The sequence below is a fragment of the Tamandua tetradactyla genome, chromosome 20 (genome assembly GCF_023851605.1).
Source record: "Tamandua tetradactyla isolate mTamTet1 chromosome 20, mTamTet1.pri, whole genome shotgun sequence".
NCBI classification, from domain to species: Eukaryota; Metazoa; Chordata; class Mammalia; order Pilosa; family Myrmecophagidae; genus Tamandua; species Tamandua tetradactyla.
This window is the reverse complement of record NC_135346.1, coordinates 26540249-26556052: the sequence shown is the minus strand read 5'-3', so window position 1 is coordinate 26556052 and position 15804 is coordinate 26540249. Positions and strand designations below refer to the sequence as shown.

At 41.6% G+C, this 15804-nt stretch overlaps 1 protein-coding gene across 2 annotated transcripts in view; it reads left to right on the top strand.

Annotated features, from left to right (window-relative positions):
* PLAC8L1 (PLAC8 like 1) overlaps nucleotides 1-7544 on the top strand; it is a 30214-nt gene extending 22670 nt beyond the window's left edge. Inside the window, exons 3-4 of one of the 2 annotated variants that reach the window (XM_077138057.1) lie at nucleotides 6116-6252; nucleotides 7361-7544. In XM_077138057.1, coding sequence (XP_076994172.1) covers nucleotides 6116-6252; nucleotides 7361-7441 — 218 coding nt within the window. In that variant the 3' untranslated portion in view covers nucleotides 7442-7544. Of the gene's footprint in view, nucleotides 1-6115; nucleotides 6253-7300 lie in introns of both variants that reach the window. The other variant, XM_077138056.1, reaches the window with a different exon arrangement.
* Nucleotides 7545-15804: the final 8260 nt, after the last annotated feature.

The following is a 15804-nucleotide window of genomic DNA, read 5'->3' as shown; positions in this document are numbered from 1 at the left end:
ACTTAGGTATTATAGACCCGAGCTTGATTTTCCCAGACCAACCTGGTCTCCTTTCAGGAAGAAAGAGTCACCTGCATCAGTTTTCCCTGAGTGTGAGACCCAGCAGGTTGAGAGACTTTCCTATGAAGCCTCTAGACTCTGTTTTTCCTATCCTGCGCAGTATGTGGCTCTTGTCTGCCTGCAGGTCTCACCAGCATAAGCTAATGTGGTACCTTTAACTTCAGCAGACTCTCCTTGCTGGGAGCATAAGACAGAGGAGAGGTTGTAGGCTGAGTGTAATCACTTCAGTTTTCTAGACCCTGGGGTCTGAATTCCTTGAGGGAGGGATTCCATTTGATCTGGGCCCCACCCCTCTCCTGGGGAAGGCACAACCTCCAGACAAACTCTCAGACAAGCTTAATTCTGTCCTTACCTGCAGCAATTGGAGCCTGAGAAGCCTTGTAGTTGTATGCGAAGAGCAGTCAAGCCATAGAAACACAGCCAAAAAAAAAAAAAAAAAAGAAAAAAAATCCTTTTCAGAGCAGGACCCTATTCCTTGGGTTTGCCAATCAAGAACTTAAGTTAGTATGTTGTTCTGTGTATCTCCAGGTCCTTTGTGCCCCCTTCTTTCCTTCAGGGCCCAGACCCTTTCAAGTATTTTGTGTTGTCATAAAAAAAAAATCTGTTTTTTTTCCTTTTTCCATCAGTCCTGCCCCCTCTGTGCGGGGGTAAAAACCAGCAACCTCAGCTTTTACTAGCAGTTCAGCTGAACTGGGGGCCTATTTTTAGTAGTCAGAATTTGTTAACTATTTCCACAATTAGTCTTGGTTGCTCCCAGCCCCTGCTGCTAGTAAAGTCTCTTTCCTTTCCCCTCTGGGAAGCAGCCTGCGGGGGAGGGGTGCTGACCACCGTGGCTTGGGGGATTCATGGTTCTGGGAGGGCTTGCAGCCGGTCCAACTGGTCCAGACTGGGGTACGCTGTGTGTCCGGTGACTGACGTGGCCCCAGGAGTTGTTCTGTACTCTTCCTGGCTATTTATTAGCTGCTCTGGAGGACAAATTAAATCCCACACCTCTCTAAGCTGCCATCTTGGACCCCTCTTTTCCCTAGAATATTTTGAATTCTAACAGATTCAGCTGAATTGCCCTGCAAGGTGGTTGTACCAATTTCTACTTCCATTACTGCATGGAGTATATTTCTAAACTTCCCGCAACATACGATATTATCAAATTTAGAAAAGATTTGCCATTCTTATGGGTAATAAAAGGTTTCTGATTATCTTAATACCCACTTCCTTGGTTACTAATAATGTTGAACAACTTTTCATGTTTATTGGCCACTTGCATGTCTTCTTTGGTGAATTGCATACTCAAACCCGATACCTATTTTGTTCTATTTTTAATCTTTTACATATTGATTTGAGTTCCTTGTATGCTCTGGATACTAACTTTGGCTTATTATGTGTGTTGCAAATATTTTCTACCAGAGACTGTGTACAATATTCTTCATCCTATTCTGTTTTTCTTTTAACATACCATACACCTTATCCCTCCCTCTCTTTGACTGCTAATATTTGTATCTACTCAATTAATTTTACCCTTTATTCCCCCTGTATTTATTTATTTTTATCCATATTTTTTTACTCATCTGTCCATACCCTGGATAAAAGGAGCATTAGACACAAGGTTTTCACAATCACACAGTCACATTGTAAAAGCTAGATAGCTTTACAATCATCTTCAAGAATCAAAGCTACTGGAACACAGCTCAACAGTTTCAGGTACTTCCCTCCAGCCATTCCAGTCCATCATAAACTAAAAAGGGATATCTATATAATGCATAAGAATAACCTCCAGGATAAACTCTAGACTCTGTTTGAAATCTCTCACCACTGATGCTTTATTTTGTCTCATTTCTTTCTTCCCCCATTTGGTCAAGAAGGTTTTCTCAATCCCTTGATGCCAGATCCTGGCCCATCCTGGGATTTCTGTCCCACGTTGCCAGGGAAATTTGTACCCCTGGGAATCATGTCCCACTAGGAGGGAAGGCAGTGAGTTCATCTGCCAAGTTGGCTTAGAGAGAGAGGCCACATCTGAGCAACAGAAGAGGTTCTCTGGCGGTGACTCTTAGGCCTTACTTTAAGTAGACTTAGCCTAACCTTTGCAGGAATAAGTTTCATAAGGGTGAACCCCAAGATTGAGGGCTCAGCCTATTGATTTGGTCCCTACTGCTTGTGAGAATATTAGAAATTCTACAAATAAGGAAGCTGAATATTTTTGCCTTTCTTCTCATTCCCCAAGGGACTTTACAAATACTTTTTTAATTCACTTTCCAAATCATTCTGGAATTTATCAGGGCATCACATTAACCTGGACAAACCAACAAAATCTCATGCCGTCCAAGATTCCATGTGTTCATGGTGTTCAACTAAACTGACCATAGAAGTCAAATTAGGAAATGCACTACCCAAAGTATAAATTTTGAACCAAATAAACATCTCTCCCTTTAGTCTCACACAGAAGTTGAAGTTTTAAAATATGGATGATATCATCATCCTTTACCCTGTATTCTGATATACTTTAGTCTATCCAAATGCACTTTATTCACATCTCTATTTGAAGTATGATCATTTTTTCAACTTTTTAACAGTTCCTGCACCCTTATCCTAATCTTGGGCATCTGTTTTTGAAGTTGGCCCACAGGGTTTTTATTTCCCCTTGCACTTCTTTGCAGTGCAGTGCAGTAACATTTTAGACAAAGGAGCTTTCCTTAAGAAGTTGCATGATTTAAGAGTGTCGTGAAGAAATAAATATCAAGTAGTGGCAGTGGGGACGCTGTCTTGGAGCAATAAATCCACAACCATTGTGGCACGATGGGCAAATACATAAAGCATGAAAACATATGGACATATGTGTCACAGATAAGACTTTGGAGCCAGACTACCTAAGTTCAGACATGACCTTTGCCCCTTATTAAAAGTTGTATGATCTTGGGCAAATTACTTAAATTCTCTGGGTATCAGTTTTCTCACCTGTAAAACAGGATTACAGGAGTACTTATTTCATAGGATTCTCATGAGGATTAAATGAGTAATTCTAGGTAAGGTGCCTTTAATAAGGATTTGCTCATAGTGAGCTCTGTATAAATATCAGCCATTATATAATAACAGTGTGGTCTTTATAGTGTTTTTATTTTTTTTACATGGGCAGGCACCGGGAATCGAACCCGGGTCCTCTGGCATGGCAGGCGAGAACTCTGCCTCCTGAGCCACCATGGCCCACCCTTTTATGGTGTTTTTAAAATAATGTCTGACTTCTGTTCCAAAGTAATTGATTTTGGAGTATGTGTTCTTCCATATCTAAAACCACCTTCTAATTAAGACTTAGAAAATATGCTTACATGACACAAAAAGGCTAAATATAAAAATGACATGTACTTCTTTAAAAAAGGCATAATAATCACAGAAATAATATCATAAAAAAAGAAGTTTCTGAGTCCATAAACAACAACTTCTTGACAATATACTGACGAGGGTAATGGGTATGTATTTTTACCCAAGTGGTGCAATCTGAAACAATCATGAAAGAACAGTTTATCATTCACTCAGCTTGCCAGTTTTACAATTATGCAATTTTTTATTAATTTTCTGTTTGAGAGGATTTACACTATTTCACAATCTATGCATAAAGTGAGAATTGATTGGTTTTTTTGTGTGTGTGTGCCATGATTTTAAATTCCCATCGTTTAAGCTTGAGTAAAGTGTAACCCCTCACAGTTGCTATAAGTTTGCTGGGCCATTCATCAGCCTCTGAGCCTCTCAAACAGCTCCAGTGCTGGGTGGAGCATCTGATCTCCCTGAGAGTGAGGAGGATTTTGGTTTTTGTTTTTTAAGAGGGTGCTGGCATATATAACAGAAAATTTCCCATTTTAATTGTTTTTAGGTGTACACTTCACAGGTATTAATTTCGTTCATGATGTTGTGCTACCATCACCATCATTCAAGTAATGGGCTTTTAAAACATGGGGTGAAACATCCCAGACTAGGATGGACTCAGAGGTGTGGGACCAGGGGTGCCTACAGTAGATGATTTAGGGGTTCCTACAGTAAATGATTTAGGGCTGCTTTAGAGATTCCTGATCAGATTTCCTACTCCTTGAAGAAGCTGCTCTTCAACCCCTCTTCCTCCAGCATCATGGGCATGTGTACCCTGTCATTTACTTGGCTGAGTTGAAGTCATTTCTTAGAGGCGCTAGGTAAAACCACATTCCTAGATTTTTGCTTCTTTGCCACTGAATTTGGGAGTAGGACTGAGCTTCTCACTCACTGCTGGGGAGGGAAAAGTGTGCAGAGTTGGGCGTTTGACAGTGATTCTTCTAGTGTGCTGGTGTCATGGTGTGTGAGCCTTGGTGCGTGGTGCCCTAAAGGCTGTGGCTGCTACCAGTGCAAACTCACTGCAATAGCTACAATTAAAAAGACTAATGGTAGATATGGAACAACTAGAACTTTGTACATTGCTGGTGGCAGTGCAAAATGGTACAAGTCCTTGGATAACTCTGACATTTTCTTGTAAAGTTAAACATACATAGACATACGTACATCTACCCAATGAACTAGCCCACTCCCAGGGATCCACCAAAATGAAATGAAAGCTTTTGTTCACATAAAGACTTGTAAGTGCAGGTTTATAGCAGCCTTATTCTCAATACCAAAAAATGGAATGGCCAAATGTCTATCAGCGGGAGACTAGATAAACAATTTGTGGAATATTCTTACAATGAAATGCTACTCGGCCAATAAATAGAACAAACTATGGATTCACATAACAACACAAAATGAATCTCAAAAAATGTGATGCCAAACAAAAGAAGTCAGATTGGAAATTACAGATCCTGTATGAGTCCATTAAATTAAGTCCAAGAACAGGCAAAACTCATCTATGGAAATAGAAATTAGAAGAATAGTTGCCTCTGGAATGGGGGTTGGGAGGGTTGGGACTGACTGGGAAGGGTCACGAGGGAACTTTCTGGAATGAGAGTACTGTTCTACAGGTTTGGTTACTTGGGTGTGAATACGATTGTCAAAATTTATCCTACTGAACACTGATGATCTGTGCATTTTATTGTATGTAACTTATGCCTCAAAAAATACTTCTTGAATAGATTTTTTTAAAAGATTACAGTTAGCTTTGTTTTTTCTGTTCCATGGTCCTTATTATTTGTATTCATCAGGACTGTCATCTTTTGCAATGCTAGATGACTTAACATCTTAGCTGTACATTAGTGGTTGTTTTTAACCTGCAGCCTGCTGATAATGTTCAATGGCTCCCTGAACCCCATGAAATTGAACGCACAATTTTGCATGTCTATGTGGATTTGCTTTTTTCACTGCTGTAGAGTGGAGTTCATAGCTGTCAACCTATTGTCAAAAGGGTCTGTGACCCAAAAATATTTAGAACACAACCTCTGTGTTAGATGGTTCATGTAGAATGTGTAGGAAACAATATCATAGTTAGAGACAAATGAATGAATAAATGAAAAACTGTTTCCAGTTGATATTCAAGGAACCAAGCCCTAATAGTTTGTAGATTAAAACTGGCAGGTGTCAGTGGCTTCATGAAAGTAGCAAAAAGAAAAGAGTAACCTTCTAGCCTGAGAAATAGGATAAAGTTCTGATAAGAATAGCAGGCAGAGTCAGTGTACCATAAAAGTCTTCAATCGCATTTATGGAAAGAGATGTCTGTTATTCAAAAGTATCACACACACTATATCTATTTTAAATATTGAAATCAGACAGATGAATGTGCTAGATGCAACAGTTATGATTCCACTGTAAAGAAATTATTTAATGTCTTTCTCTTGACAGGAAAAAAAAAACAATTACCATATTCAATGCTAACAGAGTTGTATCAGGTTCATCTTTGCCAGTGCTTAACAAAAGAAGACAATTTCAGTGTAGCCCAGTTATGGCAATTTCCATACACTGAATTTTGAGAATTGTGTATTCATTCTCAGTCCCTGATTGCAAGGAGACAATGCAACATTAAATTGATGGCACAGAGTTATAAATGCTCTTTGTGACGTGGTGTTGCTCCAAGAACATCTGAAGACCTTGGCTTTCTTTCATTTGATTTTGACAGGTTTCTGTGGTCTGTTTTGTCCTGTGTGTCTTGAGTGTGACATCGCCAGGCGTTATGGAGAGTGTCTTTGTTGGCCGTTTTTGCCTGGGTCTACTTTTGCACTAAGAATTGGCACCAGAGAGAGACATAAAATACAGGTAAGTGTGGTTGAAGGTGTATGTGAACGAGGATGTATATGACAACCTGGATGCCTTCAACAGCTGTGACTTCACAAAAAAAAGGAGGTGAGGGAGAGGGAAGCTTACCGATACCACCCGATCAGCTTATTGGACAAATGGTACTTGCTGAGTCATGCTCCCATGAACAGCAGTAGAAAGGTATAGTCTTACCTCCTAAAGCAACACACACTATCTTCTATTCACAGAAATAAACCACACTTCTTTCTGTTTCTTATTGGGTTAAGAGAAGATGGCAGGTGGAATTGTACAAATTTGGAGGATATACCTAAGATGGTTTGTCTTAAAAAATAGCCTATGTGGTATATATAGAATTCAGGGGGTCCCTGGGTGCTCCTTAAAGAAAAAAATCCATTTCCAGCACAGTTGAGCTTGGGGAGAGATATTATACATGTGAAGATGTGCACAGATTTAAAAATGGGGATTGCTGTGTGCATTGATATGGAATGCTCTCTAAGATATATTTTAAAGTGGAGAAAAAGCAAAGCATGAAAGTATGCAACTATTTACATAAAAAGACTAGATATGCAGCTTGACTTTATATGGAAGAGTATATAAGACACTGCTCACATCAGTGGCTCTTGAGGCAATACCTGGATGGCCAGGAAGAATGTAGAATGCTGGTTTACTTTTTCTCTATATCCCTTTTTACTTTGGAAGATTTGGACCATGTGTACTTATTTCTGACTCCAAATAAATAAATAAAAATAATTAGAAATATTAAGTCCTAAGAGGAAAAAAAGTTGTTGACTGAGAAGTCAATGGTTTCAAATATGAACTCTAAGTCCTAAATTCAAGTCTCCAAATTGCAGGTATGGATTAGCAATTGAGCTACTTCAGTACTCAAGCAACCCAGTGGTGCTGTATTCTTGGGCATTGGCTTGGGGGTGTTGGTGGATCCTGGAAACAGTGGGTGGGATGGGCCAGCAGGGAACTTTGTACAGGAATCCGGGTAATGGAAATGAACCTGTATAATTGTGACAGCACAGAGACCCCGATCTCACCCTAGGGCACACTGTGCGAGGACTGGCTGGCTGTGCACTGCTGCTGGCCTTTTTCCATCTGTCAGATGGCCCGGGAACTCAAGATGAGGACCTCCCATCTCTATGAAATCCGTGCCACCCCTTCGACCAAGGATGCCCTAGTTTGACAGAGCAAGCTAACTCCTCCTTCCCACCCTCCACGCCCTCCTCCCAAGCCTCTCCTAGTAGAAAGATGTTTCTTTTTCCTAAATAAATTACTTCTCCCCTATTGTTTCTATTGTTGTTCTCTCTTTGCACAACCCCCTGATGAAGATTCTCTTATTTGCCTGGTTTTGCTATTCCAGTCCAGCCATATAAGGCAGATTTTAAAGGCAAGTTTTGTTTTCCCCATCACCCTGCCTGGAGTTGTGCATTTTTCCAGCTTTCTGGTGCCACCCTCAAGAGGGATTTCTAAGACCTGGAAGAATTGTTATGTGGACTCCTTAAGCTAAACGACTTTCCACAAAATAACAGAGATGGAGAGTGATTTGAACAGTGAATAAAGAAGTATTTGCAAAGTCCCCTTGGGGGAATGGAGTGAAAGGGGGAAAAATTCAACTTCCCCATTTGGAGAATTCCTGGTATTCTCACAAGCAGTGGGACAATGAAATCAATAGGCTGAGCCCTCAGCCTATTGGGGTTTGTTCATATGAAACTTATCCCTGCAAATGATAGGCTAAGCCTACTTAAAATTATGCCTAAGAATCACCCCCAGAGAACCTCTTTTGTTGCTCAGATGTGGCCTCTCTCTCTCTAAGATGACACAGAAAAAACTCCCCCCTCTACATGGGACATGACTACCTGGGGTGTAAACCTCCCTAGCAATGTGGGACGGAAATCCTGGGATGAGCTGGGACTTGACAACAAGGGACTGAGAAAACCTTCTCGATGAAAAGGGGGAAGAGAGAAATGAGAAAATAAAGTGTCAGTGGCTGAGAGATTTTAAATATGGGTGAGAGATTATCCTGGAGGTTATTCTTATGCATTATAAAGATATCCCCTTTTTAGTTTATGGTATATTAGAGAGGCTAGGGGCAAGTACCTGAAACTGTAGAGCCGTGTTCCAGTAGCCATGTTTTCTGAAGATGATCGTATAATGATATAGCTTTTGCAATTGTGAAACACAATTTGCTATTGTGAAACAACAATTTGTTATTGTGAAATAAAGAAACAGAGTTGGGGCAGGAGATGGTTACTTTCAGTTAGCACCTGGATTGGGCACTAAATGTCACTGAAACCACAAGGGACTGTGGTACCTGATCCTGACTCCTTCCGTCCCGAATCTTCAGGCCTCAGGCTCCAGGCCCAGCTAGACAACCATCTAGGGTGGGGATCAAATAGTCTTGCTTGCAGTGAGGCAGCTGCACAGCAGTGGTGCAGTGGGCTCTGGAGCCCAAACAACCCCCCTCCCCGCCATTTACCAACCCTGACTTTCCCCCTTACTAATAGTGCAATTGTAGGCAAGTTTGCTAGCCCCAGTGTGCCTCAGTTTTCTTATCTATAAAATGGGGGTGATGGTAACAATAGTACTGGTGTCAGAGGGTTGTGTCTGAACAAATTCAGACACTTAACACAGTGCCTGGCAAGCAGTACATGCCAAATAAATATTAGCTGTCATTACTATTTTATGGCTACCTTCTATACATAGCAACTTATTCTAGTTTTGCATTTACAGCTCTGATATAAAGTGTTCTTTTAAAATAAATTTTAGGTTCAAATTGAGTTAAGAATATTAAGTAAATTACAGATGGTAGGTGGATCTGACAAAAATTGTGTAAGGATAAAACATTAATTTTATTAAGCACTTGTTACGTGCCAGGCACTGTTCAAAGGATTCCATGTTTTAAGACAGTTAATCCTTAACATCTCTCAGGAAGGTGCTATTATCTCCCCATTTTCCAGAAAGGAAAACTGAGGCTCAGAGAGGTTAAGTAACATGCCCAAGGCCATACAGTTAGCATGGGGCAGGCAGTTAGGCTGCCAAGGTTGGTTTCCTCACCTCTGCACTAAGCAAGCCAAAAAGGATTCTGGCCAAGAGGTCGTTCCAAACCCGAGTTTGCTCTACAGAGGCAAATTCCAGCCTGGTCAGGATTGAGAGGACGTGTTATTAAACCCCTGCCCCCCAGCACCCCATGGAGACTAGACTACATTCATCTGATAGAGTGAATGATTCCTATCCTTCCAGCTCTCCCTTTTGGGCTTCCATAGCAACTGCCAGGAGCTAATACCCTACGGTAAAAATCAAATGCTCAGCGTGGACATTTAATCTGTGATAAAGTACTCCCCTCTCTAAACTAGCTATGGGAAAAAACAGGCCTGAGGGACAACTCTATTAAATGAAAATAATCCTGTTTTATTGTTTCATGCTGAAGTACATATACGGCTTCACAAGCTTACAACAGGGAACAGTGCATTTTTGGCAATGGAAACTTGGGTAATCTCTCCATGTCGGCGTGGCTGACACCTCCCTTTAGGAAGAGCAGATGCTATCCGCACAGATCTGTGGTGCAGTTCTTCCGCGGCTGATGTAAGAGGTGCGAGTGGGCCTCCTCCAGCAGGGCCAGCCTTTATTTCCTCCCTGCTTCTTCTGATCGGTCTGTGCAGTAAAGGGCAAACTTAGACTTCATTAGAGCCACAGATCCAAACAAGTAAAACTCTGGGCTCTGAAAGTATTCATTCAACCACAGAAACACAGAATATAAAACGGAGACTTTGTACACGGATAGTTCTTTGAAACTCATTGGTAGAGAGTGGTCCTGAAGGCAGATGGTTTATTGCCATGATGTCGGGTGTCCTTTAGTAAATATAAAATCCAAAAAGAAGGGACTTGACAAAAATATGTGTTCCCTTCCTAGGAGAAAGATTATCCAATAGCAAATATTTAAGCGAGAGACTACAAATCTGATATTAAACATCCCATTAGCTAAGACTTACAAAAAACTGTCAGTGGTGCAAGTTTGAGAGTTCCCCAACAGTGAAGGCACATTCTGTATGCGTCTCTTCTCACGAGAAAATTCCTTTTGGTTTTCCAGGATGCAAAGTGTGGGACGGATCTCTGATGTGTGTAAATACCTCCAATGCACATGCAAAGACATTGCGAAGCAATCTGTACAAATTGTTGTAACTTACAAAACCAGGAAACAAACAAAACTCCCCAAACCTCTTGGTTTTTACAGTAAAATATATGAAGGAAATAGCTGCCAGCCCTGGAACTGTCTATTTTTTGGAACAAAGATATGAAAAGTTTGGAAGTCCTTAAATGCCCACTACCTTAAGCAATGTTTTTTTATGCGTTTATATTTTAATCGGAAGTTTATTTATGTAATAGTCCATAATAACTAGCATGTACCCTTTTTATAAACATTATTTACATACACATTAACTCATAAGATTCTCTTTTGGTCTACCAAAAACACCGTACTTCAAAAAAAAAGAGACACAAGAGTTTATAGCTTTTCTGCTTACATGTCCATGAGGAGTACATTTTTCTTCCCTTCCAATATTTTCTTCCTCTTTTTTCTCCTAAACAATATCCCCTTCTCATAATGCAACATGAAGTGATAAGAAGCAACAACTTCAGAAGATGAAACTATCAGACCACACAGTAAGCAAACCATTCCAGGGTAAATTTCTGAACTGACCTCATTCTAACCATCCTAATTCATCCTTGTCCACCTTCCCCCTTCCTCCTGCGCCAACCCCCTGCAGCTTTTTGATCCATGACCATTTGGTACCCGCTGGAATCAACAGTCCAGAGATGAAAACTTTAGGAAATGGGGAGCTTTTCCCAAGCTGCTGGGTTTGGCTAGGATCAAATCAGATTCTTCATTTTGTGTTTGAAAACATATTTGGTTTATTGGCTAAACAGATTCAAAGGAAGAGCTAAACCCCCATGAAACCCTCTGCTATAAGCCATGGATAGATCTCAGGGACTTTCTAAAGAACAAATCAGGAGTGGTGGTTTCTTGTTGCTGTAATGGTGAGTGGGGAAGACAATGCAAGAAGATGGAAAGAGGAGCGAGAGGGCCTTGAAAACAAGGCTGTAAGTAGTTACAGTGGTCTAATGGTTTCTAGGGCCTAAAAGTTATGGTTCTTCCATAAGTTATAAAACTTGCTTTTGTGTGGGCAGCTTGTCTATACTTAACCTTTCCACACATCATCTATAAAATTAAGATTCCTTCCAACTCTGGCATTCTATGACATTTCTGCAGAAAATGAAATCATAAAACCTGTTTACATGCTAGGTACATTTGCCTGGTAGGTACATGTAACATATGTAACATCCAGAATCTGAAGGCAGCATCTCTATAGCCATTGCTGCTGAGGCTAAAAAGGAGCCTGCCCCACCCTGAACTGAATTCATCACAGAGGAAATGGGAGCCAACATGTAGTCATAGTGATTCAGAGAAAAGGGATGACAGACAATTGGCAGCACCATCCTTGGCCATGTGTGGGAAGGAGATGTCACTGCTGAATTATCCTTTCTGTGGACCAATCATTGCCTCGTGCCTTCTCACCTGACATGTGGCAGATGAAGCCACTACTTTGGGGCTTCTCGTTTATTATCACCTCACCTCCCCCAGGGTAAACCAAGAGAAGGGCGGGGTTGAAAAGTCCAAGTCATTCAGCCCATTAAAAGACGAGTGCCAGTTTGAATCCTACATATGATGGCTTCAGATAGAAGGAAAAAAAATCCTAGAACCACAGTACAATCCTCACTCTGCTCCCAGGTCTGGCTGATGCTCTTGCTTGCAAGCAGGGTTGGATGAAAGGCTGAGGAGGCTTTAGGGAAAACCATGGTCCTGAGCTTTGAAACAACTAACATAACCAATTGATGCTGCCTTCCTGTCATCATCCTTGATAATCAGGATAAAAGCACGTGCTTTTAAGATGAATTCTTATTGATGTCTTAAGATGAAGGAGAAGATGAAAATGCATGGCTCAAAAGTTTCAGGGTATTCGTGAATTTTACCTATCTGTGCAATGCTGCTCTCTGGTTAGCAAAGATAATTTGAAAATTGTATTATAAATTTTAGATGTTTTTAAACCAGGAGAAGACTATCTTCTAATGATTTGTTCTTTATTACAACTTATTTTTTTTTTTAACAAAAAGGGATGCATGGTTCTCACGGATATTAAATCCATAAATTTGAAAGAGCCCCTTTGTAAGGGTTGCAGTCTGTGGTATCTCCTCTTACAACATCATGGATTTTTTAATAGACCAGTTCGTATTCCCTTGATCAGTACTTTCTAACTACAGAAATCCTCTGAATCAGGTTTCAGGGTGAGGGACATGTGTGTGTGTGTGTGTAGAGACAGAATGGATTTGGAATGGAAAAGAATGAGAATGTGGTGGAGGGGCCTGGCGGGGGTGTCAGGGGAGAGGAGGAGGCCGAGTGAGATTGTGAACAAGCATTGGTCTCTCTGGCTTGAACATATGACAGAAGATTATTATGCCGTCCACTGCATTGCTTTAAATCTGAGCTCGGGAGACAGGCCAGACACAGAGCTGGGAAGCATTTGATGTCCAATCTTTTCATTTACCCGTTAGGTGCCAAGCTGTGAGAATTTGGCACGGTAAAGGTTGGCTTTGACAACAAAAATGATAAAACAGGAGAGCCGGGGGTCTGGTGGGACCTGTAACAGCGCATTTCTCGCTTGCTTTCCTCCATTCTGTCCACCACCCATGAATCCTGAGGGAAAAGGCAGATTTGTTCTTTCTCCTGTTACCCTCCGGTTTTGGGGGCCAGCCTGCTGGTATTCCTGTACCATGCCTGAGGACCAAAGGATATCACATGGTCTGCAGACTCTCCGCGGGGCAGTGTCCATCTAAGCAGAGAGGGTTTTCTCTTCAGCACCCCAGCTGTTGCTAGCTTCTCCTGGGAAGACTACCAAGGCAGGGTCTGTGAAGGGGAAAACGATTTCAGAATCTATTGTGTGTGAACGCAGCCTGAGAAGTTCTATAGTTCTTTAAATTTCTTTAGCCTTTTGGGCAGGAACACTGTAGAACTGGTGTTGTGTCCTTCTCTGGGCCTCCCATCAGAGACACCAAGTGTAGGTTTCCCTGTTACTGCTGATGCTAATTTTGATCTTTTGGGTGAGGTGACTGTCATGTGGGTTTCTGCCATGGGAGGGTATTTTCCCCTTTGTGATTAATAAGTATCTTATGAGTAAATACTCTGAGGCTCCCAAGCTTCCACCTAATTATCACTGCAGTGGTGGCCAAGTGGTGATTTTCTAATTCTATAATTCCCTCCAAATTCAGTACTTGGTGCTCTAAGGAAGAGCTTTCCTTTTCTCTCATCTATTTATTCACATCAATATGGCCTCAGGGATTCCTATTTGATTCTGTGGATTATCCATTACAGCCAACAATGAATGATCTGACTCAAATGATGAAGAAATATGAAACAAACCCAAATTGGGAGCTATTCTATAAAATAAATGGCCAACACGCTTCAAAGTGCCAAGAATAATGAAAGACAAAGAATCCTGAAGAACTGCCTTAGATGAAAGAAAACAGAAGTGATATGACAATTCTATGCTATAGGTGTCCCTGAACTGGGCCCCAGCCTAGAAGGCTGATTGTCTTTTTCTAAAAAGACAACAGGAAAAAATTGAATAAGGCCTATGAACTAGTGAATACTGCTTTTATCAATAGTAAGTGCCTGGTCTTGATAATTGTACTATGACTATGTAAAAGCATATCCTTGTTCTTAGGGAATACACAGTGAAATGTTTAAGGGTAAATGGGCAATTGGGTTACAACGTACTCTCAGATGGCTGAGAAAAAAATGACATGTCTGTCTGTGTATAAGAAAACATGGGAAAATGTCAACCCATATAACCCACCATCCTTTCCTGTCTGCCGCTTTTCTGTTCTTTAAGCTGAGAATACTCAGGAGGGAAGTGCAGCCAGACACCTCTGGCTGCCCCTTGTCCAGGAGAGGGCAGGTGGTTTCAGCAGGCACAACAGGTCACTCTTCATGACTGTGCTGCCAGTACTTGGCTCTTGGTCCATCTGAGCACAAATGAAGCCCAAACTGACAGTGCTGCTGGGGGACAATGGGAAGTTGGTTCAATAAAATTTAGAAAGACTTGTCTTCTAAAAGACCCAGCCTAACTGTGTCCATAAGCAGGTGCCCATGAAAACCCAGTAAAACAGGAAACAGGTAGGAGAGGGTGCTTTCCATCACCCATCCAATTTCTTTCAACCAGAATTTGATTTCTTTTCTATCCAGGGACTCATGCCAATTTAACAAGCCAATTTTCTCTATGGGGAAACTTTTACGATGATCACAGCCTCATTCCTTGGAGGTGGGATGGGGCATTCAGGTCTTGCAAGCAAAGTTTATGGGAAACACCCAATTTAGGGAGTCTTGCCCAATCCCAGCTCCTCAGAGGCAGAACCTAGATCCATGGCTTCAGAACCTGGATGTACTGAAGGAGCCCCAGTTTTTAAACCGACAACCATATGGAGACTCACAACAGAGCTTCTCTGAGCCCTCTGGGTCTGCAAATACAATGCAGGACCTGCTTGTTTGCTGATGTGTCTCTCTCAGCACAAAAGCTGGAAGAGCTGTCAAAGGTGCCAGGTGGCTGCTTTACATTCAGTGTGAGCAGCAGGCAGGAACACAAAGTCTGTGATTACTAGGATACATTCTGGGGCCCACCACATCAATAAAGAGACACAGGATTTGGAGTTATGCTGTCTTCACTCACACCACTGAACGTGAGCAGGAGTTAAACCTTGTCATTCATGATTGTTAGGCCTTAAAAGGGGAATGCTCCTGCCTGAAGGCCTAGCCTGCCTCTTCTTCTCTGTGCCTAGGCAGGTGCCAGTGCCCATGTGGGTGGCTGTCTTTGGTTAACATGTTAATATCCCGGGGACCCAGAGATGGCCATTTTGATCTGCAGATTGTGATTGGCATCGGCAGCTGGGGAAATATCCCTCTGAGATTGAAGGCAAGGATATTTGATATTACTGCATTGGGATCCCAAGGGAATGGTGGTGGTAGTTTGTTCTCTTAGCTACATTTACTGTGATGCAGCACTTCTGAGTGCCAGTTCAGGGGCAGGGGAGTAACAAGGAAGTAACTGCCACGGGAAGGCTAGCTGCCGCATTAAGCTGACCTTCCAGATTGCGCTAAATGATGTAGAAAGAACTTCAACTCTAAGATCGGCTGACATTATGTGGCAGTACTGGGAACCAGCCCTTATTAACGTTCTGTCTACGATCAAGGTTTTAGGATTAGGCAAGTAATAATTCTTGTTTACTGAGCTCTTAGAAAACAAGTCTATTTGAAGTAGTAGACTACCTTGATGTCTGCAGGAAAGCTTTTGCATCCCATTTTAAATGAGGTGGTAAAGGGTTAGCAGTGTGGCTGGGGCCAGATTGCCTGGTATATCTCCAAGCTCCACCAGTTCCTAGCTGTGTGATCCCATGAAGCCTTTAATCTCTCGAGGCCTTTATCTGTAAAATGGGGTAGTA